The 23,831-nt window shown below is 41.9% G+C and overlaps 1 protein-coding gene across 3 annotated transcripts in view; it reads right to left on the bottom strand.

Moving 5' to 3' along the window:
- Positions 1-23,425, bottom strand: part of SMYD3 (SET and MYND domain containing 3) — a 748,180-nt gene extending 724,755 nt beyond the window's left edge. For all 3 annotated transcript variants that reach the window (XM_058309394.1, XM_058309396.1, XM_071207324.1), the window contains exon 1: positions 23,190-23,425. In XM_058309394.1, the coding sequence (XP_058165377.1) occupies positions 23,190-23,353 (164 nt within the window). In that variant the 5' untranslated portion in view covers positions 23,354-23,425. The remainder of the gene's footprint in view (positions 1-23,189) is intronic.
- Positions 23,426-23,831: the final 406 nt, after the last annotated feature.

Raw genomic sequence — 23,831 nt, 5'->3', positions numbered from 1 at the left:
GCTTGGAAGGGGTAGGTTTTGTACCCCATTGTTAAGGAAGAGTGGTTCCACTTCAGTGCGTGGTATGGTGAGGCCTATTCCCCAGCACTCAGAGAGCCTGTCCACCATTTCAACGCCCAGAGAGGGTGGCACATGCACCCCATTGTTCAGAGAGGGCATGGCTGCTGGCCACAAGGACCTGGAAGGGGTGGGGCTGCCACTCCATCAGGCCCAGCTTTTATAAAGGGTATTTATTTGGGGTATAGGCTTACAGTCACAAGGCCCTAAAGAGTCCAACTCAAAGGTCCCTCATCACCCAAAGTCTGTTGCCATGTGCTGAAACAAGATGGTAAGCCATGTCTGCCAGGAGTCAGCCGTCCTTCTTCCCTATGAAGACCCCATGGGCCCAGCTTCTTCTGACCTCAACTGTAGACTGACATAAGGCTCATCTGTCTTCCCACGGCTTGTTTCTTTCCAGGCTCAGCTGCTCTGCTCTTTCCACAAGGCCAGCTATAAACTATCAGGCAAATAGCTCAGCTCTCTCCCTGGGGCTCCAGCATCAAAAACTTAATAAAACTCTCTCCTCTGTCATTGTCTCTGTAAGTCACTGTCCACCAAGGGGGAGGGGTTTCAACACCCTACTGATGTGGACAAATCAAAGTCTTCATCATAACTTAAGCAAAAGTGAAACCTATGAATTTAATACAATCTAATATGCCAGAGGAACAGACCAGTTTACAAACACAACCCAGTATCTATTTTTGGAATTCATAAACAATGCCAAACTGCCACAATATCCCATGATTGTATACTGTTAGCAAACAACTTGTTTTCTAGGTGTCACAGGACCACAAACAGAAAGGAATTTTACCCTAGGATGGACCACACCCATAAATGATTTTGATGAGACTTCTTACTTAGCAGTATTACTGAAACAACTTAAGTCTTTTGGAATGTTGTGCTGAAATCCATGTATTTTGCATATGGAAAGACTATCTCTTTTGGGGGTCCAGAGGACGACTATAGTGGCTTGAATTTGTACCCCAGTTTGGACATGTTCTTTGTTTTGGTCTGTGTTCGAGTGGATGTGCACCCATTGTAAACAGGATGTCTTGAGGATGTACTTCAGTTAAGATGTAGCCCATTTCAGTACAGTTGGACTTTTAATTCAGATGATTAGAGTTATTTATAAGTAGAATGAAATTGATACAGACAGAGGGAAAGCCACAGGGAAGTGTGCAGGTTGGAAGTCAGTGGAACCCAGAGGAAAACGGAGAAGAAATCATCCTGTGAATTGTCATGTGACAGAAAAAACAAGGACCCAAGGATCATTGACTGCCAGGTCCAGAATGCCACAGTCTTCAGGAAGAAAGAAAGCACCACCATGATGACACCTAAGTTTGGACTTCTACTACCATCAAAACTATGAGCCAATAAATTCCCATTGTTTCAGACAACCAATCGTATGATATTTGTTTTAGCAGCCAGGAAACATAGATGACAACATATATACATGTACATGAATGGATGGACAGAATGATATGAAAAATGTGGCAAAATATTAAGTTTGTGGATATGATTGTCAGGGGGGTATGTTAAGGTCCTCTGTATGAGTTTTTTTTGTTTTTTGTTTTTTTTCTCTGTATGAGTTTTGAATTATTTTTGCAACTGTCCTGTAAGTCTGAAATTCTTTCTTTTTTTTTAATTCACATGGTATGGCAAGGGACCCAGGCAACCAAAACCATCTTGAAAAAGAACAAAATTTGAGGACTCACACTTCCATGATTTCAAATCTTACTACAAAGTTACAAAACAAAAACAGCATGTTACTGGCATAAAGACAAATAAAAAGACCAATAAGAGAATTCAGAGTTCATAAGTAAACCCACACGTCTATGGCCAATTAACTTATAGCAATAGTGCCAAGTCCATTAAATGGGGAAAGAACAGTCTCTTCAACAAATGATGTGGGGGAAACTGGATATCTACATGCAAAAGAATGAAATTGGATCCCTCCCTCACACCATATACAAAAATTAACTCAAAATGGATCAAAGACCTAAACATAAGAACCAAAACTATAAAATTCTTATAAGAAAATAAAGGAGAACTATCTTCAGTACCTGTGTTAAGCAGTGGTTTCTTACACTTTATATTTAAAAAAAGAAAAGAGAAAAAAGAAAAAATAGATAAATGGAATTTCTTTAAAATTAAAAACTTTCATGCAGCAAAGGACATTATCAAGAAAGTGAAAGGAAAACCTACAGAAGGAGAAAAAAAATTTGGAAAACTTCTATCTGATAAGGGTCACAACAAAAAGACAAACCACCCAATTTAAAACTGGGCAAAAGAAAATTGGCCCCACGTCAATGAAGATGACAGAATGAGACACGTCATGGCTCTGTCCCCCCACAGAAGCTTTGAACAACCAGCAAGACCTGGCAGAAACATCTTTCTCAAAGCTCCAGAAAATGGTTACAGAAAAAGGGCCAGCACCAAATCAAGACAAGGGCACACTGAGCCTAGTATTACAGATTGCCTGAGAGTTACCTCCTGAGAGCCTCCTTGTTGCTCAAATGTGGGCTTTCTCTAAGCCAAACTCAGCACATAAATGCATTACCTTCCCCACAGCATGGACATGACTCCTGGGGATGAGCCTCCCTGCCACTGAGGGATCACTACCAAGCACCAACTAGCAATGAAACTGGAAAAGACGTTGACCAAAAGATGGAAAGGGTAAAGACAAATGAATTTATATGGCTAAGAGACTTCAAAGTGAGTCAGGAGGTCATTCCAGAGGTTACACTTATGTACATCTCACCAGGGTCTCATTGACTGCCAAAGTTAATATTGCCTCAAATAATGGAGACATCCAGACACTATAGGCAGGGCAAACGTTTGGTGCCCTGCCAGTGGATCCTACTGGGGACCTTATGCCCCTAGTGTGACAGAGCTGGATTCAGATGTAGTTTCCCTACACATGGCTCTTCTGCTGCTTCTATCTGAACGTATAGTTAGTGCTAGAGTTGATAGTTGTATGTCCAAGAATCTTAAATCTTTGGGCTGTCCATGTGCCAGCTGGGCCCTGAATCTCAACAGAGTTGCAACACCTACTCTACAGTGCACTGGACTCACCCAGGACAACAAGGAGATGATGATGGACAACAACCATCCTAAGGAACAGAGAGAGTCTGCAACTGCAAACAAGAGAATCCCATCCATCTGCCCCATGGGATCTAAGCCCCCTCTCAATTAGCGGTGGCGTGGACATCACCATCCCAGAATCCTCAGGATTGGGGAATGAACAATGGAATAGAGTAGATTTACTGTTATTCTAGTATAGAGTTATTGTGATCCCAGCAATGGAAGAACTTTTATCACTGATGTGGAGGCAGTGGCCCCTGATGGTTCTGAGGGGAAGGAGAGGGAAAAACAGGTGTAATATGTCCTGAATGACATTGTAACGACAGATACAAGCCATCATATATCTTGTCATAACTTACAAAATTGTGTGGGATAGAATATAAACTACAATGTAAATGATAATCCACACTTAGTGGCAATGCTCCAAAATGTGTTCACCAATTATAACAAATGTATCACACTAAAGAAGTATATTGTTAATGTGGGAGAATGTGGGAGGAGTTGGGAATGGGGCATATGGGAATTCCCTACATTTTTTATGTAACACTTAGGTAATCTAAGCATCTTTTAAAAAAATAAACTATATTTAAAAAAAAAAAAGAAAAAGGCAACTTGAGAGTGGTAGGACCTCTTCATGCCCTGGTGGCCTCCCTATCCCCCTACTGATTCGGCATGGAGCCAATCCGCACTCCCAGTGTTGATCCCTGGTCCCAGTTAGGGAGGGAGAAGAGTAACCCTCATATACACACTGGGAGCATGTTGTCTGGCCCAATCGTCTGGTGGTGGCCTGTGGACCTCACCTTCCCAGAACCTGCCCTGCCTCTAGAAGGCAGTTACAGAACTCTCCTACAGAGCTGAGGGAGGGCAATCAAGTGGCTGCCTGGGAAAGGGATTGCCGGCCAGAGGACACACAGTGCCATACCTGGGACCATTAAGAAACTGCTTCCTAGTGAAGAGGGGACATTCGTGTCTGTGTAATCTGTGGAATTACATGTGCATGTTCAAGACAAGACACATAGGGAGGCCTCTACGCTTTGGCCTGGACTATTCCCCAAACTCACTGTATGGATAAGCCTGAAAGGAGCCCTCACATAGGTCAATCTGCAAAGACTGGGAAAGGGTCTTTGTTTTCTTTTCTTTTTTTCTAAGCTTAAGCAGAAGTTGTCTCAGAGCTCAGCAATAACACACTAAAGTATTAAAATGTCCAGCTCCAACAAAAGATTACAAAACATACAAAGAGACAGGAAGCAATGGCCCAGGCAAAGAAGATGAAAGCATTAGGAACTACCAATGAGGAGGAGCAGACCTGGGACAGTGCTGACAAAGACTTTTTTTTAAGATTTTATTTATTTCTCCCCACCCCCTTGTTGTCTTTTTTCACTTGCTGTGTCTGTTCGTCTTCTTTCTTTAAGTGGTGCCAGGAGCCAAACCCTGGACCTCTGATATGGGGGAGGGAGGTGCCTAATTGCCCAAGCCACCTTCACTCCCCCACATTACGTTTTTCCTTGCCAGGTCTCTTGTTGCATCAGCTTGCCACACCTGCTGGTCACGTCACCTCACAGTCTTCATTTTAGGAGGCACAGGGAACCTCTGCTCCCTGGTTTGTTGTATCTCTCATTATGTTTTTTCTTCTTGTGTCTCTTGTGTGTCAGCTTGCCATGCCCATCATGCCAGCTTGTTGTCTTCTTTAGGAAGCACCAGGATCCAAACCAGCGACCTCCCGTGTGATAGGCAGGAACCCAGTCGCCTAAGCCACATCCACTTCCCCAGACAGAGACTTTTAAAAAATGGCCCTAAATATGTCCAAAGAGCTAAAGGAAAACATGGATAAAGAACGAAAGAAAATCAGGAGAATGAAAGATGAACACTAAGAGATTATCAAGAGAGATGGAAATGGCAAAAAGGAACTGAACAGAGCTGAAGACCACAGAAAGAGAAATTAAAAATTCCCTAGATGGAAAGCAGATGTGGCTCAACCAGTTGGGACTCACCTACAACATGGGAGGTCCCAGGTTCAGGGACCTCGTAAGAAAGAAGATGAGTAGACTCCACCCCTGATGCAAAGAGCTAGATGCTGTCCCCAACGCAACAAGCAGATGCCACAAGCCTGCAGATGCCACAGCCTATGCCAGATGTGACTCATGCTGTTGTGCACTTACCTCTCATGTGGGAGGTCCCGGGTTCAGTTCCCGGTGCCTCCTGGAGAAGGCGAGCAAAAATGAGCAGACAAACAAGAGAACCATCTGGGGAAAGGGGGATAAAGAAAGAAAAATAAAGTAAATAAATAAAATCTTAAAAAAATAATAATTCCCTGGAGGGATTCAACAGTAAATTAAAGCTGGCAGAAGAAAAAATTTGAGAACCTGAAGATAAGATATGATTCAGTCTGAGGTGGAGAAAAAAGAATGAACAAAAGCCTGAAGAACCTGTGGAAACCATCAAGTGTATCAATATACACATTGTGGGAGCCCCAAAAAGAGAGAGAGAGAAAGAGGCAGAGAGAATATTCAGAAAAATGGCTGAAAATTTCCTAAATTTAATGAAGACATGAATATATACATCCAAGATGCTCAGCACACTCCAAACAGGATAAATCCAAATAGTCCCAAACTGTGGAATGCCAAAAATAAGGGAGAATTTTGAAAGTTATAAGAGAAAAGCAATGGATCATAAACAAAGGAGCCTCAATAAGGTTAAGTGCTGATTTCTCACTGGTAACAATGAAGGAAGAAGAGGGATGACATACTTAAAGTGCTAAAAACAAAAATTTGCCAACCAAAAAATCTATATCCAGCAAAACCATCTTTCAAAAATGAGAGATTAAGACATTCCCAGATAAAAAAGCTGAGGGAGTTTGACACCATTAGACCAGCCCTACAAAAGATGCTAAAGAGCATTCTTCAGGTTGAAAGGAAAGGAAAATAGACAATAGATCAAAGCTGCATGAAGAAATAAGGACCTCTGGTGAGGACAGGGACATGAGTAAATATAAATGACAGTACTATTGTGTTTTTGTTTTGTAACTACACTCTTTACTTCCTACAGGATCTAAAAGTCAAATGCATAAAACATTATGATAAATCAGTGGTAAACTGTGAAAAGAACTACAGAAAGGTGGGGAGACAAAGGGGTATAGGAACATTTTGTCTACTACTGAAGTTAAGTTGTTATCAAAGGAAATGAGATTGTTATAGATTTAGGATGTTAAAATTTTGTACGTTTGTTACAACTGGTGAATAAATATTGAAGCTTTGCTACTAACTATGGGATATTAAATTTAAGCTTCATGGTAACTACAAAGAAAATATCAGAGAATTTGCAAGCTCATAGATACAGAAATTGGAGTACATGTTGCCAGAGGTGGACTGCAGGGGGCATGCGAGTTAATGCACAACGGGTATACGGTGTCTGTTTGGGGATTTGGGAGTTTTGGTGGCATAGGGCAGTGAGCGTATCACAACATTGTAAATGTGATTAATCCCACTGAATGGCATGCCTGGGAGGATTTGAGATGGGAAAGTTTATGTTATATATATGTTCCCATAACACATAAAAGAAGAAGAAACAAAAATAAACTAAAGAGACAGTGACAATTAATATAATACATGATCCTAGATGGGATCTAGCAAGGGAGAAGAAAAGACTCAAAAGGACATTACTGAGACATATGAAAATATTGGACTATAGATTGTAAGCTTCATATCAATATTAAAATTTTTTGAACTGGGTAACTGTAGCTAAGCTGGTTACGTATTAAATATTCTTGTCCTTAGGAAATACACATGGAAGTATTAAGTGTTCAAGAAACATGATGTACACAACCTACCTGGAGGGAGCAGGGGTTTACTGGATGTCGCTGTATGGGGTATATACTATTTCTATAATTGTCTTGTAAGTTTGAAAGTATTTGAAAATAAAAAGTTAAAAAAAGAAAGAAAAAATGAGCAAAAGACCTAAATAGTTCTCCAAAGAAGATATCCAAGTGGCCAATAAACATGAGATGTTCAACATCATTAGTCACTAAGGAAATGCAAGTCAAAACCACAATGAGATATCACCTCACACCCACTAAGATGGCTGTTTTTTCAACAGGTGGGGGAGGGAGAGGGGCTGGCAAGGATGTGAAGAAATCAGAACCCTTGTACGTTTTTGTAGGAATGTAAAATGGTACAACCATTGTGGATTACAGTTTGGCAGTTATTTAAAAAGTTAAACATAGAACTACTACAGGACGAGTTGTTCTACTCCTAGGTAAATGCCCAAAAAGAACAGAAAGCAGGAACTCAAACAGATACCTAGTATGCCAATTTTCATAACACTATTCACAATACCCAAAAGGTGGAAACAACCCAAGTGTCCCTCCACAGATGAATGGATAAACAAAATGTGGTATATACATACAATGAAATATTATTCAGCCATAAAAAGGAATGCTAGCACATGAATGAAAACTGAAAATACTTGGCTAAGTGAAATAAGTCAGACAAAAAGAAACACAAATATTATATGATTTCACTTATATGAAATATCTAGAATAAGCAAATTCATACGAGACTTAAAGTAGATTAGAGGTTAACAAGGGCCAGGAGAAGGGAGGAGTAATTACTTAATACGTAAGGAGTTTCTATTTGGGGTGATGACAAAGTTTTGGTAATTGATGGTGATGATGATGGCACAATATTAAAAATTTAATATTGATATGAAGTTTAAAGTCTATAGTCAATATGTAATTGATATCACTGAATTGGACAGATATTAAGTGGCTAAAATGGGAAATCTGGTGGTATATATATATATGTTAGCACAAATTTTTTTTAATGAGGTCATACTGGAGTAGGAAATATGGGCACAGACAGACATGAGGGGCGAATGAAATGTGACATAGGAGGGAGAGATCATGGATTGCGGGCAAGCCAGGAGAGAGGCCTGAAACAGGTTTTTCCTACAGACACTAGAGGAAGCGTGGCCCTGCCAACACCCTGACTTCAGACTTGTGGCCACCAGAGCCATAAGGCAGTAGATTCCTGCTGTTTGAAGTCACCCAGTTTGTGGTGTTTTGTTACAGCAGCCCTGGGAACTAAGACCCTACCTAACTAGGTATCCTATTATTACTCTGCCAAAAAATAAAAGATTAAACTGCCCAGAGAAACTATTCACTAACTAGCCAAGCATTCTCTTTTCTTGATCACCTGTACAACATAAATTTTGCTAGTTAACATCTACTTGACAGCAGCTAAACACCAAAAATGCTAACCAAAATTAAATTTGGACATATTCATCAAATTCATTTGAGAATCATCACAACTATTTGAATTTAAAATTCAGCCAAACACCAGACACATGACAATCATTTAAATGTGACTAGACCATGCTAATGTAAAAATGTCCAGCCCTTTAAAATTCAACAAGCAGAATGATTTATGGATAAGTAGCTTGAATAACTCAGCGGTGGCAATTTCATGTTAGCCCTTGAATATATGGATGCAGAGAGGAGAGTCAGTTAAGATAAAAAGAAAGATAGTAGTTTTCAACCCAGGCTTCACATTTATGACAATTTGAATTGCCTTATTTTTTTGGGGGGGGGGGGTATTTTAAAGCAAGAGTTATTATAAGTTATAGAAGTTTAGAAGAGTTTGGAAAGCAGGTTCACAAAGGTAACTTGAACTCTGGGATATTAAATTTTCATCGCTGAAAACTAAATCACTCTTCTGAAAAATATCCGTGTGCTTTTCAGGCCACTGTCCACCAGAGGGAGTATCATATCTAATTAAGACCTCATGTGGACCTCCCAGATGGAAATGGGAAATATAAAACTTGATCTAATCTGCGAACATATTATATTTAACACATACAGAGTTAAATTTAAAATTAAATCATAGGATCCCAAAAGAATATCAAATGAAGTATTTGTCAAATAACTGCGTTGCTGAGAACAAATTAAAATGCAAATTTCTAACCACATGTTTTATAAACTCATACATAAAGTTAGGGAATTAACTGGGAAGGAGTGGGACTCAATTGGAGATGCAAACATTTGGGCATATAACCAAGAAGGTTAGCACCCTGAAATTCTGCTGAGGTTGCCTTTGCCAGGAAAAGCACTCTGAGGAGGTGGTCTCCCTTAGGACTCCCCAACGGTTACAGCCTTGCAGAGAACTGCTGATCCTCCTCCTCTCATTGTTTCTAGGCTTAGGACCACACTCAAAGCCTGGCAGGTCCCCAAAGACAAAGTTAAAAAGTGTGACCCTTGAGGAACTGCATTAGACAACAAAAGAATTCCAAGATTTTGCCAATTTATATCAACGAAAACTAGGGAAACACATGTGAGAATGAATCCTAAGAGTGCTAGATTAGGATGGAAGGAAGATAATGTTGGACAGTGCTGAATTTATTGCTATGAGCACATTAAGCAGAGACGGTACATTCAATAGGTTAACTAGGGCAGTTTGCTCGTTGTTTGACTGAAAGGTGGACTCACAGACAGCCTCCACTGAACGAGCTAAAATGCCAGAACTTCTCTGGTATACTGAGAAAGAAGGTATCAAATGGCTTAGGGAGCTAAGAATGCTGGAATGGATTTAATATGTAAGACCTGCTTATCCACTCTTCCTTAGCCATGTGCCCTGGGAGGATCCAGATAACATTCCATTCACCAAGCTATGAGAAATACATTCATGAAGGACACCCTGGCAACCTTGAAAAGCTGTGTGTGACTATTCTCTGTAGTAATAAAAGTAAAAAAGTAATAAAAGTGGAAACTCCTGCTCCCTAGGATCCCTGAATTCAATGGGGATGGGGTCCCATGCTGGCAGTGACCAAGTGGTACAAATAATCACCAAAAACAAGGTAAAAGTGGATTTATAATGAGCAGCCAAAATAGAAATTAGAAGGGAGGGTTTGAACTGCAGAGACCACTGGCATTGGCTAACAGATCAGTGTCCCCAGAACTGAAATAGATAGGCAAACTACTAACGTCTTACTTGATTGTTTTAAGTGGAAAATCTAGGTCTGATAAACAGGTGCCCAACTTGAATCACCAAAATAAAAAGTTATGGCCCCTTTCCCAATTTCCAGATTTGAGCCACTTCACAGATCCAGCACCTATTGGATGGAGGGAGTATCAGGTCCCTTCGAGAAAGAACCCTACCACATAGCCAAATATATATATGGTTAATCTTCCTCCCGAGCTTCCCAAAAAGGATCTACAGCCATTACAAGGATAACAGTGCACTGGGGAAGAGAATATAACCAGACTTTTGGAGAACTGCTGAACACTGGCTGGGAATTAAAGTTAATTTCTAAAGACCCAAATACCACTGTGGTTTGGAAGTTAGGGAATCAACAGGGTTTATGCTGAGATTCACCTCACAGTAGGTCCAGTGGGTCCTCCAATCTACCCTGTGATTATCTGTCCAGTGCCAAAATGCATAACTGGAACAGGCATCATTGGCAACTGTCAGAATTCCCTCACTGGGACCCTTACACATGGAGCCAGGCAATTATACTGGAAAAATTAAAGTGGAAGTCACTAGAACTGCCTCTGCTTACCTAATTAGTAAACCAAAAGCAACACTGCATTTCTGGAAGGATTAATGCCACTATCAGTGACTTGAAAGATGCAGAGTTGGTGATCCTTCCCATATCCTCATTTAACTATTTGGCCAGTACAGAAGACAAAAGGATCTTGAAGAATGATAGGGGATTACAGGATACCAGAGGAGGAATGTGTCTTAGCTAGAAGTGCAATATACATCACCTAAAGCTGGATAAAGGGATTCTGTATAATTTTTTTTTAAGATTTATTTATTTATTTATTTCCCTCCCCTTCCCCCACCCCTCCCCGCCCCGGTCTGTTCTCTGTGTCTATTTGCTGCGTCTTCTTTGTTCGCTTCTGTTGTTGTCAGTGGCACGGGAATCTGTGTTTTTTTTCATTGCGTCATCTTGTTGTGTCAGTTCTCCACGTGTGCAGCACCATTCCTGGGCAGGCTGCACCTTATTTCGCACTGGGCGGCTCTCCTTACGGGGCGCGCTCCTTGCGCGTGGGGCTCCCTACAGGGTGCACGCCTTGCGCGGGTGGCTCCCCTACGCAGGGACACCCCTGCATGGCAGGGCACTCCTTGCACCCATCAGCACTGCGCATGGGCCAGCTCCACACAGGTCAAGGAGGCCCGGGGTTTGAACCGTGGACCTCCCATGTGGTAGACGGACGCCCTAACCACTGGGCCAAGTCCGCCACCATGTATAATTTTTTGAAGAGAGGTTTAGTATGTTTTGATTGCACAAAGATAACTAGATGAGAGGATGATTCTGTTATTGACCTTGAGTATGGTTAAAAGGGGTGTGCCTAGTTAACAAGGTATAAACTGTTTATCAATATAGCAAGCTGAAACTACATTTCCCAGAATGTTCTTCCCTTGCACGGTTCCAGGTTAGGACTGGCCACAAAAGAAATGTGAGATTTGGATGGCATACACAAAGCAGCTGTCATTATGTTCTGAAGGCCCCTGTAGGTCACCAGTTACTGTTGTAGCTTGCGTTACACTGTCACTGATTTACTAGCTCACTTTGTTAACATCAGAGAACAGCTAGGCCCTTAGCTTCTCCATCTCCCACTGGCTATCTTCCTTAACCTTCAAGTCCTGGGTCCAGTAAGTGTACAGCTCTGTGGCAAAGGGTACCAGCAATTTTTGCAGCTATAAGTGTCACTGAGGGAGAAAGTGATGAGGGATGGAGACAGGATCCAGTGTGTCTTCATTAGTTCCAGGTAGATTGAAGTTGTTCTCTCTTTCCCCCCACTCCACATCCAGTTTTTCTTCCCAACTGCCTGCTCTGCTGAGTTACAATGACTTCAGGCCCACCACAAGATGCAGAGGCAACAGTCGACTCTTACAACCCCTCTGTATTAGTCAGCCAAAGGGGTGGTGATGCAAAGTATTGGAAAACTACTGGCTTTTATAAAGGGTATTTATTTGGGATAGGAGCATACAGATACCAGGCCGTAAAGCATGGGTTACTTCCCTCACTAAAGTCTATTTCCACATGTTGGAGCAAGATGGCTGCCAATGTCTGCCAGGGTTCAGGCTTCCTAGGTTCCTCTTTTCCCAGGTCTTGCTTCTCTCCTGGCTCAGGGTTCCTCTCTTCCAGGGCTTGCTTCTCTTTCCTCTGTGTGCTTAATTCCTGGGGCTCCAGCTTAAGACCTCAGCATCAAACTCCAACATTTAAAAAGCTCCAACTCTATACTTTGCTATGCCTTTTATCGAGTCCCCACCCACCAAGGGGCAGGGACTCAGTGCCCTACTGACATGGCCAAATCAAAGCCCTAATCATAACTTAATCATGCTCAGGTACAGGCCAGTTTACAAACATAATCCAATATATATTTTTGGAATTCCTAACTATAGCAAACTGTTACACCCTGTAATCCTGATCCTGTATCATTCAATGGTTCTACTTCTCTGACCAAACCCTAACACAATCCCTTCCTGGAAAACGGACCAGCCCCAGAGAATAGCCCTACCAGTTGGAAGACAACCAGATGACTACAAGCAAGAACCTGCACAAATGCCCAGAGTTGTTTTGATTTTTTTTAACCAAAATCTTTTTTAATGCCTCAACCATAAATATGACTAGCCAAGGACGACACTTGAGGACAGCCCTTTTATCATTTTTTTAATCAGAAATTTTCAAACAATCCCGAAAGTAGAGAGACTAGTATAAAGAAACTCCATGGTCTTAAGATGTTTCCCCACAAATAATTAGATGCAATAGTAGAAAAGAGTACACCATGGAGAAATGATTTATCGAAATTTCATCATTAATGAACGGCAGGTAGACATCCTGTGGATACATCATGCCCTATACAACATACAATTGAGAACATGTAACCTGAATCTAACTACGAAGAAACTTTAGATACTCTAAACAAGGAATGGTCTATAAAAATAAAAAAAGGAGAGGACTGTACTCTTTAAAAATGTCCATGTTATACATAACAAAGGAAAATTGTGCAAATGTTCCACATTCAAGCAGGCCAAAAATATACACACTTAAGTGCAATATCTGACCCTAGAGTAGATAATGAAAGAAAAGTATGTTATAAACATTATTGCCCAAATGACAAAAAAGAATACAGATAGTAATATACTCTATCAATGTTAAGTTTACTGAAGTTGATAACCATACTGTACAAGAGAATTTTCCTATTCTTTGGATATGCATATTAAAGTATTTAAGGGTAAGGACTAGGATGTATATGTAACCTGCATCTTCAGAAAGAAACTATGTGTGCACACATGTGGACAGACATGAGGGTACATGCAGTGGAAAGAGTATGCACAAATGAGAAGTAAATGAGATAAAACATTAATAGTTCAATTTGGGTAAAACATGAGACTTTTTGTACTATTCTTATTCTTGCAACTTTTCTGTAAGCTTGAAATTATTTCCAAATAAAATGTCTTAAAATGTTTAGAAATGGTAGTGGGAAGAGATTAGATTATCCTTCCTTGGATATAGGTAGAGGAGCATATTACTATTTCAAACACCAAGATCATAGTAATTCTAAGGATAAAGGATCAAAATGATCTTAAAAAATAACTCCAGGTTCTAATTGCACACACTTTTCTGCACATAAACCACTAACACTAAATACAGTCCATCATACATAAAAGAGTAGAATGCCCCAAACACATCTACGTCTTCATATTAAAAATGGGTACCTAGGAATAATTTAAACATTGAGTTATGTACTTATAGTCTCTAATTCCTTCTCATCACATCCAGTGAAGTTATGGGGATACTAAAATGTACATTTGATAAGGACTTACTGAATACTTACGGCGAGCTATATATCATCTCTCTTAACCATGTTAAAAGATTTTGCTACTCATGTATGAGCAGCAAACCAGCAGTATTTAGCATCAGCCTCTTAGAACAGTGCATCTCAGATTCCAACCCAGACCTTATAGACTCTGTACTTCAACAAGATACGCAGGTGATTCATATATGAAGTTTGAGAAACTCTGCTCTGACATCTCAGTAAAGGTTTATTTCTCACTCCCGATAAATATGAGACTTGTAGAGTCTCCAGAACAGCTCCCCTCCATGATGTGACTCATGCTTTCTTATGTTTCTCCATCTCAACATGGGGCTTCCACAGTCATCAAGGCAAGGTTAAGAGTGAGTGGGAAGATGGCACGGAATATTTTATGGCAGGCCCAGAAATGACTTATATAACCTCCAACCCACACTACACTGGCCAAAACTCAAGTCAAAGTGGCCTGATACAACTGCAAGGAGGCTGGAAAATATAGTTATCTCGTGTGCCCAAAGTAAGGAAAATAAAAAAAGGTTATTAAAGGATACCAGAGTCTCTCAAAAATACCGAGGAAAGATTGAATAACCAGGCGTAAGCAAGGGCAGGGCAAGGAAAGTTATGAGTACCATGAACAGCAGGAGTTCTATCTCCCTCAGTTCAAATTCTGGAGCCAATGGCCAGCCAATGAACTGGCTCACCTTGTGTCAAGTGGTTCACTCTTTGTCAAATCAGGTGGCAATCCAAAAAATAAAAAAGATGGACATAAACTGGGGAACATTTCAATGGCATCTTCACCCTAACCAGCACACATTTTTCACAAAATTCCAAATGAATCAGTGTAAGAAACACATTCTCAATGTTTATTTAAATCTCTAATTACAAAAATGACACATGCTTGTTTAGAGGAAAAATACAAAACACAGAAAATACAAATAGGTATCTTCCCCCCTCCAAATCCTACTCTCTTCTTATGTAATCATATTATAATCCTCAGGTGCCCTTCTGAACTTTTTCTATATACACAAGAGCATGTCTGCACAAAAATATTTCATTTAAAATAGACTATACATTGTTCTACAACTTATTCACCCAGTAATGTGTCATGGACATCTATCTACATCTGTACAAACAGACCACACCATAATTATATCAATCCCCTATTAATATTAATATTCTTTTTTTTAATTACCAAAATGCCATGCTGTATTTTTTTACATCTTTAGTATTTGTATTTCTATTACAATCCAAAAAGTAAGGTCAAGATAACAGTCTTCAATTTTGATAGGTACTACCTCCTCGCAAGGAGTAGCACCAATTCACATTCCTGTAACAAGTGTATAAATGCTCTCTAGTCCATATTTGTGCTTAAAAGAAACGTAACACTTCTTTAAGGTTGTTGTGAAAATTGACTTTGTACACAGGGTAAAGCACTTAAAATCATGTCTAGCATTGTTCATGACAATGAATATTAGTTATTTAACAATAATATTCAATTGTCACATATTGTGGTAACAAGTAAATGGAAAGTGGCTCTCTTAGCTCGCCTTGATAATCAATCACTATCCCATATTGTCTCTCCCTTAACTACTAAAAAACTAGAACCAGCCCTGAGTTGAAGGATAGGAAACAAAAATTGAGGGGATCATAGTAACTGAAAGGCACTAACTTCAGGGTTTGGTTCCTGGACCCATATATACTGGCAAGTTATGAGAAAATCTGAACCAAATAGTGTTCAAAATATGTATTAGAGGATGAACCCCAACTTCTCTAAATAATACAAAAGGCAAGTTCATTGTTCTAAGAGTGGTTCTCAAAGTGTGATCCAGGAACCCTTAGGGGTCCCCAAGGCCTTATAATAGATCCATGAAGTCAAAAGTTATCTTCATACTAATACTACAATATTTTGTGCCTCTTTTACTCTCATTCTTTCATGGATGTATAGCGGCGTTTTCCAGAGTCTACATGATGGTATTTTGCAATACAATGAATGGAGACACAGTTAAGATAATCCAAGGATCTTCTATTTAGCCAGACATTAAAGAGATACCCAAAATGTACAGCAATGCAATTTTTCTCACTAAATTTTCCTTTGTTTCAGAAAATATGGCTTGTTTCATAAAATACTTTGTTGATATCTAACAGATCATTTTTAAATAAAAACTTCTAAAACTTCATTGATTTATTATGCAGTAAAGATCAATAAAGATATAACCCACATAAACAAAAGCTCTTTGGAATCCTCAGTAACTTTTTAAATATCCTTCTTATGTAATTCTTTTCGATAATTTTCAATTTGGTCCTGAGACCAAAACATTTGAGAACTACTGGTCTATAAAATCTCTGCCTCCAATGGCAGGGTATATTCCTGGGAAGATATATCCTTCTGGGAAGATATATCCTCCTGGGAAGACATATCCTCCTGGGAAGATATATCCTCCTGGGAAGATAACTAAAGAGAAATTATCTTGTGAGAAATCCTAAAGCACTACAGAAGATTTTCAGGTCACAGAGATGGTAGTACAGTCAGAGAGATAAAAAGAAAACAAATCCAAATGTGAAAAAAAAAAAGATATTCAAAAAAACCATTGACCCCTCCAAGACAAAACAGTCTAAACTAATCAACCTGACACCAGGTAGCTGGCTGGTCCTGAAAGTGTGTCGCCGTCTGGGGAACTAAGGATCTGTTACTAGTGGTAACAAACTTGGCACTCTGTACCAGTAGGAGCCATAATGGCCATGGTGAGAGGGAGTCTTTACTGTTGAGTTCCAGGCACAGGCTCCATCCCTGCCCCACAGCTGCTCTGTTCTTGAGCCCTCTGAACAAGCACCAGGATGTCTGAAGCAGGAGAACAATGTACTGCTGTCCACAAAGCAGGTCATCCTGTCTGATTAAGAACATCCTCTGTCGTGGCATTCACATGGATCAAATGTTTCCAGGTCAGGCTCAGCCATATAGCCCTTTCTCAAACCTCCTTGCAGAAGAAAAGGAAGAAGCAAAAGAAACAGGAATTACAACTCCCACTTAAAAAGAAAAAGGGAAAACATATCCATAGAGTTCTTTCCCAACACATCACGTCAATCCATTGATCTTATTTTATTCCAAGTCTTTAACCCTCAGGTAAACCCATTAACCATTACCTAGGAATCTGTAAATCCTGACTTCAAGCTATCTCAAGGTTCTTTCCTTTGAGAGGATTTCCATAGTACTTTCACCTTCAGGGTCACCTCAGGTAGAAACTAATACTATACCAGTTCACCTGCACCTGAGACTCAGATATTTCACAAAATACAAGAAATTGCCTTTTACTTATTATTAAACAGGGTGAGTGCCTCCTTATCTTCACTTGGCTTTTCCTACTCTCTAGCCTTTAAACCTTGGGTTAGAAAGCCAATGTGTGAATTTTGCCTTTGCTGAAACTATCCATTCCAATGTCTAATATTCTTCATAAATTCACTTATTTAGAAAACCCATCCAGTTTCTCAGTTCAATCAGTTTTTCAATTCCCTGATCATTTTAATGATCTCTTCTGCCATATCATAAACCCTATACCAATATGTACAATACTTCTAAAGCATATGTATGTCAAGTCATCCCATTTTCTGATCATGCCAACATTTCTGGCCATATCAGGAACTCTAATCTGTTGATCCTACCGCCATTTCATTGCCCATCATTCTCTTCATGACCTCATTCCCTAGGTGTTCCATGTCCCGTGATTATACCCTCCCTTGCCTACAACCTTCTCTCCTTCCACCATACTATACAAAATCTTGGGTAAACCCAATTCTCACAACCAAGCAGCTCAGCACTGGTAGGAAAAAAATGCACTACCCTGCTGACACTCTAATTTTAAATAAATGGACAAAAATTGTAAGTAGACTCTCAGCACCTCCCAGCAATCCTGCTATATTTCACTAGGCAATTCACTGTTTTCTCCCAGAATATTTCAAATCTTCTCCTATGTTTGAGTCACTTAGCAACCACTTCTCTAGTTGACCCCAAACCTTTTAATCACCACTGCCCTTGTCTTCTCTGGCAATGAATATCTTCTCTCACTATGTGAAAGTATTCCCTCCTGCCTCCACCCCAGGTTCAATCCTTGGCCAAGCTGGATTCCATCATCTTACCAAATGCAGCATTCCTTTCTTGGCTGGTCACATTTACTCACACTAGAATTCAAATGTAGTTGCCTTATTTTCTTTAAATGATATGATCTGTGTCATTAACATGTGGCTGTTTCTTCAATAATTAATATAATCTTCCTCATGAACACCCTAGTAAAAAAGCAGGAAACTTTAAACTTGCCAAATAATATCTCAATCTATTCCAGTTAATATTCAAACATTAACTCATCACCAGGCTAGTTTAAATAGTTGCTTACAGGTAGATTTTTCTCTAAGATTATAGAACATCCTGAAAGCAAAGGTGGCAAGAAGACCTTGGATCTCTGGTGTCTCTCTGGATCCTCAGTGGTCTGTAGTTCAACAGCCGGACTGGTGCCATCTCACCTTTTGGGATGTCATGCTGGCTCCCATTCCTCTTATCCATGATCTTGATCGTTGGCCTACAGTAGTACAGTCCTTTGTTATGCTACTTGCTGTTCCACCAGGCCGTTCAGTGTCTCCACATCACTCACAGTAGTACAAGAGCATTTTAGAATCTCCCACTACCACAAGTTCATCTATCTAGCCATTTCTTTCTATGAACACTGAGCAACAGTCCCCAATGTTGGCACAATGCTAACCTGCATAGCTGTCTCCTCCAATTCAAATAATAACTTCTCTACCCTCACTCCATCTTACACCTCCCTCCCAACCCCAGAACTTTGACCAAAGCCAGAACATATATTTCTCATAATCTAGTTTCCCTCATCTCACCCCATTCTTCCCACAATCTACCAGGACGTACAGAGATGGACTATGTACTTCCCATTCATTCTCCTTCCTCCTGGGAGGCACTAACCCTCAAATTCAACCTTAACAATGGAAGAGAAATCCTGTTTACCCTACATAAGAAACTATCATTAGATTTTACTAGGAGTAGCTCTTGATATGGAAGCTGCAGGCAACCTCGAACTTCAGAAAACCAAAAAACACAGTGATTTAAAATAACCCCAGAATATTATTGCTTGATAACTCTAACAGCATCTCGTATGTGCCAGGTCCTATGGCTATAAAGAAGAATTAGACTTAGGTCACCGCTTTGAGGAATGGGAAGACCTACAAATAAATAATTACAATGGAATTTTATATGTGCCAGTTACCAAAACAGAAAATACATGCAATCCCTTTGTCAATCAATCTTTTCTATTTGCATCAAACTAAAAATGTGTGCAACAGCAAGGTGAATGTTATTTCATATTCATTTAATCTCTGATTTCCCATTTAATTTTTTTTCCCACTGACATGAAAAACAGAGGCCATTCCTTAATGAGAGGAAAAAGCCAAGAGGTGCCATGAAGCAGGCTCAAGTTTCTCCATTAACAAAAGTAAATATGCAAAACTGAGACTTAATCAAAAAAGCCAAGGCCAAAGGAAATCAGAACCTTATATATAGTAAATATTAAGGTTTTAGAGAAAATAGAATCTTACAGTAATAAATCATTTGGAGTCTTTATTAGTCAGCCAAAGGGGTGCTAATGCAAAGTACCAGAAACTTGCTAGCTTTTAAAGGGTATTTATTTGGGGTAGAAGCTTACAGTTACAAGGCCCTCAAAAGTCCAACACAAGGTTACTTCCTTACCAAACTTGGTTGCCACGTGTTGAAGCAAGATTGCTGGCAATGTCTGCAAGGGTTCACCCTTCCTCTTCCATTGTGGGTCCACCTTTTTTTGATCTCAGCTGTAGGCTGGCATAGGGCTTGTCTCTCTTCCTGGAGTTAGTTTCTTTATGCGCTCAGTTGCTCTGGTCTCTTTGCAAGGTCAGCTGTAAACTATCAGGCTAAGGGCTCATCTCTCTCCCAGGGCCCCTGTAGTATCTATGGAGCTGTCTCTCTTCCTTTGTGTATCTTTCTCTATGTATCTACTACTGTGTGTCTCCTTGATTGAGTGTTCATTTATATAGCCCACAAAGGGGGCAGGGACCCAAACTGAGTAACTGAGTCGCCCTAATGACCTGGTCAAATCAAAGTCCTAATCTTAATACAATTTTTTTTTGTAGTGGAAACAGGAATTTAATAACAAAACATTCACATCAAACATCTACTACTTACAGTAGGAAAATATTGCCCCTCCCCTTTATATATATATAATTGTTGTTAAAATAATTTAATCAAAGTCATCTCAGCTGAATCTAATACAATCAAAGGCTATCATGCCCGGAGGAATAGACCAGTTTACAAATATAATAAAATATATTTTTCGGGATTTATAAATAATATCAAACTGCTACAGAGCCTAATGAAGTAATTATAATAGATTCATGCTTTTCTGTTCTATTTTGATTCTATTCCCTCCCACCAAGGAAATAATTGCTACAAACTAATATTTTCATTCCATTACTTAAACTCAAATGGAGAGCTGAAAGGCAGCGACAGCTAGGAGGAAAATTCTGCCAGACATTCATACTACAAACTAAGGACTCACTATGTGATAGGCAACGGGACTGCAAAATTGAAAGGCACACTATCTACTCTCAAGGACCTCACAATTGATAGTGGATAAAAGAAATTTTACTTATAAGAAACACAAAAACTGTCTCCCAGTGATAGGTCTGCACTAAGAGGTAGAAAACTTCATGAAACAATACCCCAACTTTTGATTTCCCTAACACTATTTTCCAATTATGTACTTCAGACCTACTATTACAAGTAATCTATATGTTGGCAATCTACAAAAAGCACAAAAATCTTTTTTGTCAGTATGAAGTATCCATTTGTTTTAGTTTTTTTTTTTTAAAGATTTATTTATTTACTTCTCTTCCCTTCCCCCCCACCCCGGTTGTCTGTTCTCTGTGTCTATCTGCTGCGTCTTCTTTGTCTGCTTCTGTTGTCAGCGGCATGGGAATCTGTGTTTCTTTTTGTTGCGTCATCTTGTTGTCACATGTGTCTCCATGTGAGCGGCGTCATTCCTGGGCAGGCTGCACTTTCTTTGGCGCTGGGCGGCTCTCCTTAGGGGGCACACTCCTTGCAAGTGGGGTTCCCCTACGCGGGGGACACCCCTGAGTGGTACAGCACTCCTTGCATGCATCAGCACTGTGCATGGGCCAGCTCCACACGGGTCAAGGAGGCCCGGGGTTTGAACCGTGGACCTCCCATGTGGTAGGCGGACGCCCTAACCACAGGACCAAGTCCGCCGCCCTTAGTTTCTTTTTTTTAAACTAATTTTATTGAATATATTCACATACCATACAATTCATCTAAAGTGTACATTCAATGGCTTGCGGTATGATAGAGTTGTACATTCTGTTTCAGTCTGTTTTGTTTGAATTCTTGGCATTTATCCCTTTTCCTATCTTATTTTTGGTGATTTCCCCACCACATGAATATTGTTGGGAAGCAGAACCTGCCTATCTTAAAAGCTGGAAGGGCTAAATACTCATCTTCTTAACTTCCCTTGCACCCTGAAATGGGGTGCAACCAATCCAAGACACCCACTGAGAAATTTAATTTAGAAGCTAGTGTCACAAAGCTTGGTTGAGAGAGTTCTTCCTGCTAGTTGTTAAAACAACAATAACCAGTTTCCCAAGCAGTAGTGGGGGAAACAACAGCAGAAGCAAATGTGGCATCAGCATCATGTTCCAGTGTCCACGGAATATGCTGCAGAATCCAGAATCACCAGGAAGCAGAAATGATGCACCAACAACACCAGTTCTGCAGTGCAATTCTGACTTGGAACTTCCCTTGATTGCTGCTGATTTTCAGAGTCTCGATTCTTCAGACTTTATAGGAATGCCAAGAACACCTCAATACCTTTCATGAAATTCCTTTTCTTGGTTAAATCACTACAGTTCTTGCGAAAAAACAAAAATCAGTAATAGACAGCTGCAGTCAACAGAATGGTAAATCAAGAGGCATCCAATCCACAATGGGATGGACTTCTGCAGTTTATTCCAGATACTAGACATGGGTCAATGACTCAAGTTCAACTCCAGTGTAACTCAGTAATTAATCATTTGTTCATTCCAAAACTTTTCTATTTAGTGTAGAACCTGGTAATGTGATTTTGTGAGATAACCCACATCTCCATCAATTAGTGTTATAAGACTTAAAACAGTAACCTCCACTTTGGAGAACTTAATTAAAACGCTGGCTACCCGCCAAATGATTTAACAGGATGCAGAGCCCAGCTTTCTCTAATTTGCCTGAATGAGAACCGAAGACCTTTGGCTTTAAATGCCGGGGCCTTCAGTAAAAAGCCCCAGTGAGCGGAACAATCGTTTTCAGCCAGCTTTCAAAAATGGTAAGATGCTCTTGCCTCATTACTGCAGGAAGCAACAAATACGATGATTACTCGGTAATTTTTAAATGCAAAAATCAAACAAATTCCTCAACTTTGAACCACACAGTGAGATGAGTGGTAAGCTACAGATCTTGAGTTTGCAGTCCGCTACCTCCCCCCCTGCACCGCCCCAGGGCCAGGGCGACCAGCGGCCAGGGACAGAACCATCCCGCCACTTTGAAAAAAGAGCTCATCTTCCCGGCGGGAAGCAGGAGCGCAACGATACCGACTGAATCCACTTCTCACGAGTATGCACACACGTTACGCATTTACAGAATCACCTTCGCGAAGCGCTCCCGGGCAGCGTGGGAGGCCTAGGAAGCCCTCGCAGGTGAACCCTTCCACCCCGGCAGGCGGCAGGGCCCCCGGGCGGCAGGGCCCCGAGGCACGCCCCAGCCCGGCACCCGCATCTCCACCTCAGCAACTTCCTCTCGGCAGCTCGGCCCCGCAAGGCACGGCCTGCCGCGTGGGTCCTCGCGTCCCCAGACGAGCAGACCCCGCGGCGCAGGAACGCGCGTTCCCGCGAGCCCCGCCTTCCCCCCGCGGGGCCCCGGCCGCCGGACGCCCCGCACGCCCGCTCCCGCCCCCCCCGCCCGAGACTCCCACAGCCGCGCACGGAAGCTTCCCGCACCGGGCAGGCCCTCCGTTCCTCAGCGACATTACCCAGCACGTCCCCCGCCGTCCCGCCAGCTCCCCCGATTCCGCCAACGCGCGGACCCCGCCGCCGAGGGGCGGCGCCTGGGACTCCCGCTCCTCGGCGGCCGCCGGCGCCCGCGCGGTCGGGAGTCAGCGGGCGCGCGCCCCGCACCTACCCGAGCAAGCAGCGGTCGCAGACGACGCCGCGGCTCCCCTTGCACACCGTGTACGCCAAGGGGTCCGAGCGGAAGAGCAGGTCCCCGGGGCGCAGCGACGCCAAGGCGCGCAGCCCGTTGCCCCGGCCGGCCGGCCTGAACTTTTCCACCTTGGGCGGCTCCATCCTCCTCAGCTCGCGCCCCTCAGGCGTGCTCGGCGTGCCGCCGCTCGCGGGCTACGGGCCCGCGCGCCTGCGCCGGCGCCAACGCGCACGCGCGCAGGGCGGGGGCGGGCGCGGCCGGGCCTCTGCGCATGCCCAGACGGGGCCCGAGGCGGCGCGCTGGGGAGGAGCGAGGTGTCGCCAGGAGGTGCGGGCGGCTGCTCTGCCCTGCGAGACCGGCGTGGAAAAGTGAAGAACAGTGCCTTGACACCTGGATACCCTCCCGGAGTCACGGTTCTCAGCGTTTTGCCATTTCTACACCCTCTCTGTACGGATGTGCGTGTGTGTGTTAGGGATGTGCAGGCGGGTGAAGCCCGGAGGGTCGAGGGGCCGCGGGTCCTTCTGAGACGAGGGCGCGGGCCGTGCACCTGCTGTGTCCGGGGCAGCTTTCCTCCAGCGAGGCCTGCCGGGGAGTCTGTGGCCACGGAAAAGTCACAGATCA

The sequence above is a fragment of the Dasypus novemcinctus genome, chromosome 13 (genome assembly GCF_030445035.2).
Source record: "Dasypus novemcinctus isolate mDasNov1 chromosome 13, mDasNov1.1.hap2, whole genome shotgun sequence".
Classification (NCBI taxonomy): domain Eukaryota; kingdom Metazoa; phylum Chordata; class Mammalia; order Cingulata; family Dasypodidae; genus Dasypus; species Dasypus novemcinctus.
Note: the sequence above shows the minus strand (reverse complement) of the source record. Positions and strands in the feature narration are given on the sequence as shown.